The 2,571-nt window shown below is 26.6% G+C and overlaps 1 protein-coding gene across 23 annotated transcripts in view; it reads right to left on the minus strand.

The window, feature by feature from the left end:
* LOC106878922 (uncharacterized) overlaps positions 1-2,571 on the minus strand; it is a 305,188-nt gene that overhangs the window by 102,446 nt on the left and 200,171 nt on the right. The window contains exon 1 of one of the 23 annotated variants that reach the window (XM_014928286.2): positions 2,227-2,508. The exons of 20 other annotated variants lie outside the window; for them this stretch is intronic. In XM_014928286.2, coding sequence (XP_014783772.1) covers positions 2,227-2,259 — 33 coding nt within the window. In that variant the 5' untranslated portion in view covers positions 2,260-2,508. Of the gene's footprint in view, positions 1-2,226; positions 2,509-2,571 lie in introns of those variants that run through there. 2 more of the 23 variants (XM_052976128.1, XM_052976126.1) reach the window with 2 other exon arrangements.

Raw genomic sequence — 2,571 nt, forward strand, 5'->3', positions numbered from 1 at the left:
TTCTCTTGGGGTACATTTTCTGATTCGGTTTTACGTACCACTATATGGCCATCATACGAAGTTCCTGAAATTACCTATGGATAACAACAGGTAAACGAAACTGTGCTAATGCTTTACTCATCATCTATTTATACATTTGGTACAATTTCTCCACTATATATACATATATACATATATATATATATATATATATATATATATACATATGTATACACACATACATGCATGCATGCATGCATACATACATACATGCATACATACATACACACACACATATATATACATACATACATGCATACATACATACATACATAGGTGAGTATGTATAAACAGAAACATAGAGACACAGATATGTAGATTTATGTAGATATGATGATGATGACCATCATCATCATCGTCATTCACATCCCAGAGTTGGTTTGGAACTATAGACATTAAATTTGAAAATAGTTGCATTTGAAATGAAATTATATATATGATGATGATGATGATGATGATGATATGTATATACACTTTTATTAATATATGCATATGTATTTATACAAATGTATATGTATATACACACATAAATATGTATGTGTGTGTATATATATATATATATATATATATATATATATATATATATATATATATATATATGTTGAGAGAAAGAGAGAGAGAGGGGGGATACAAAAGTATTATAGATACATGTGTGTGTATTCATATATATGTATATAAACTTATATATATATATACATCTATGTACACGTAAAGATATATGCATACATAAATTTAGGAATATACACACAATCACCTGCCTTTCTATTTACGCATATATACATTTCTATACACACAAACATCTATCTGTCTATCTATACATAAACATGCATACACACACAAACACATGTCTATACATATATGTATGCATTTGCTTTTATATATATATATATATATATATATATAGTGTGTGTTGAGCTGGCAGAATTGCAAGCACACCATACAAAATGGTTAGGGTATGTCTTCCTGCCTAACGTTCTGAGTTCAAATTCTGCCAAGTCAGCTTCGCTTTCCTCCTTTTGGAGATGATGGAATAAATACCAGTATATCACTGGGGCCAATATAATTAATTTACTCCACTCCTAAAATATCAGGTCTTGGACCTATTGTACAAAAATAATGTATATGATATATATATATACTATTTATGCCCATAAGTTATACCTCTCTCTCTCTCTCTCTCTCTCTCTCTCTCTCTCTCTATATATATATATATATATATATATATATATATATCTGAATAATTATACACACACACACTGACTGTGGTCATGCTGGTGCACGGCCTTTACATTATATATATTTATAAATCAATATGTCAAATATGTATAAATATTTTTATGTCTATATTTATCATTCTTTAATAAGAATAGTATTGACTGTGACTTCAAAGTTTCATCCAACTCAGCAATTGCCAGACAATCTGCTGGCAAAACTTCAAAATTCCTTGTCAATGCTATTCCTGCTAAAGAATGAATCTATACTCTACCAAATGTATTTCGTAATTATTCAATTTAAAGTAAAACTGTTTTTGTTATAACATAAAAAAAAAATCATTAATATATTTGTATATATGTCAATATGTATATACATATGAAATATATATGCACATATTTATATGTACATATATTTATATGCATGTGTGTATGTATGTCTATCTATGTATCTATCTATTCATCTATCTATCTATATGCACACACACACACACATACATGTTTGTATACATATCTGTATATGTTTATATCTACATATATTTCATATATCTGAAATAAATATTGCATTTTACATATATCTACTGACATAAACAAAAGGACGCATATACCCATATGTAAACCTATACGCATTCGTGTTTATATGCACACACTTGCACATATGTACACCATATGCTGCATATTAGTCTAATTTTTTTAATTGAAATCTTTTGAAATAAATTACATGACATGGGATATTTTGTGTATCCCTACAAATGAAACATAACTCATTCCCATGTGTTTTCCCATTGTTTCCAATGTAACTTATTCACCTATGTATAGTATACCTATAAACACACACACACACACACTAAGATAAAGTTATAATATAAATAAATTACAGATGTACTTAATTAAAAATTAAAATAAACGGTAAAGTAATTGAAAACAAAAAAAAACAAAAATTCATACAGTGAGAAACAGAAATGTTAAGATTTACCCAGAATGCACTTGGTAGATTTTCTTCCACCATTTGTAATCCGAAATTGGGATAACTTGTTAATGAAGATGCTGATGTGTATATGTTCAATATATATATATATATATATATATATATATATATGTATATATATATATGTAAATATATATATATATATATATATATGCTTTTCTTAAATCTAGTTTTAACTTTATTGTTTTATATGTTCATAAATTTTATTATTAATTCTTATATATTTATTTATAAAATTGTATATGTGTGTTTGTGTATGTGCATGTGTGTGTGTGCGTGTGTGGTTGTATGTGTGTGTGTGTATATATATATATATATATATATATATATATA

Source organism: Octopus bimaculoides, chromosome 23, assembly GCF_001194135.2.
Source record: "Octopus bimaculoides isolate UCB-OBI-ISO-001 chromosome 23, ASM119413v2, whole genome shotgun sequence".
Lineage (NCBI taxonomy): Eukaryota > Metazoa > Mollusca > Cephalopoda > Octopoda > Octopodidae > Octopus > Octopus bimaculoides.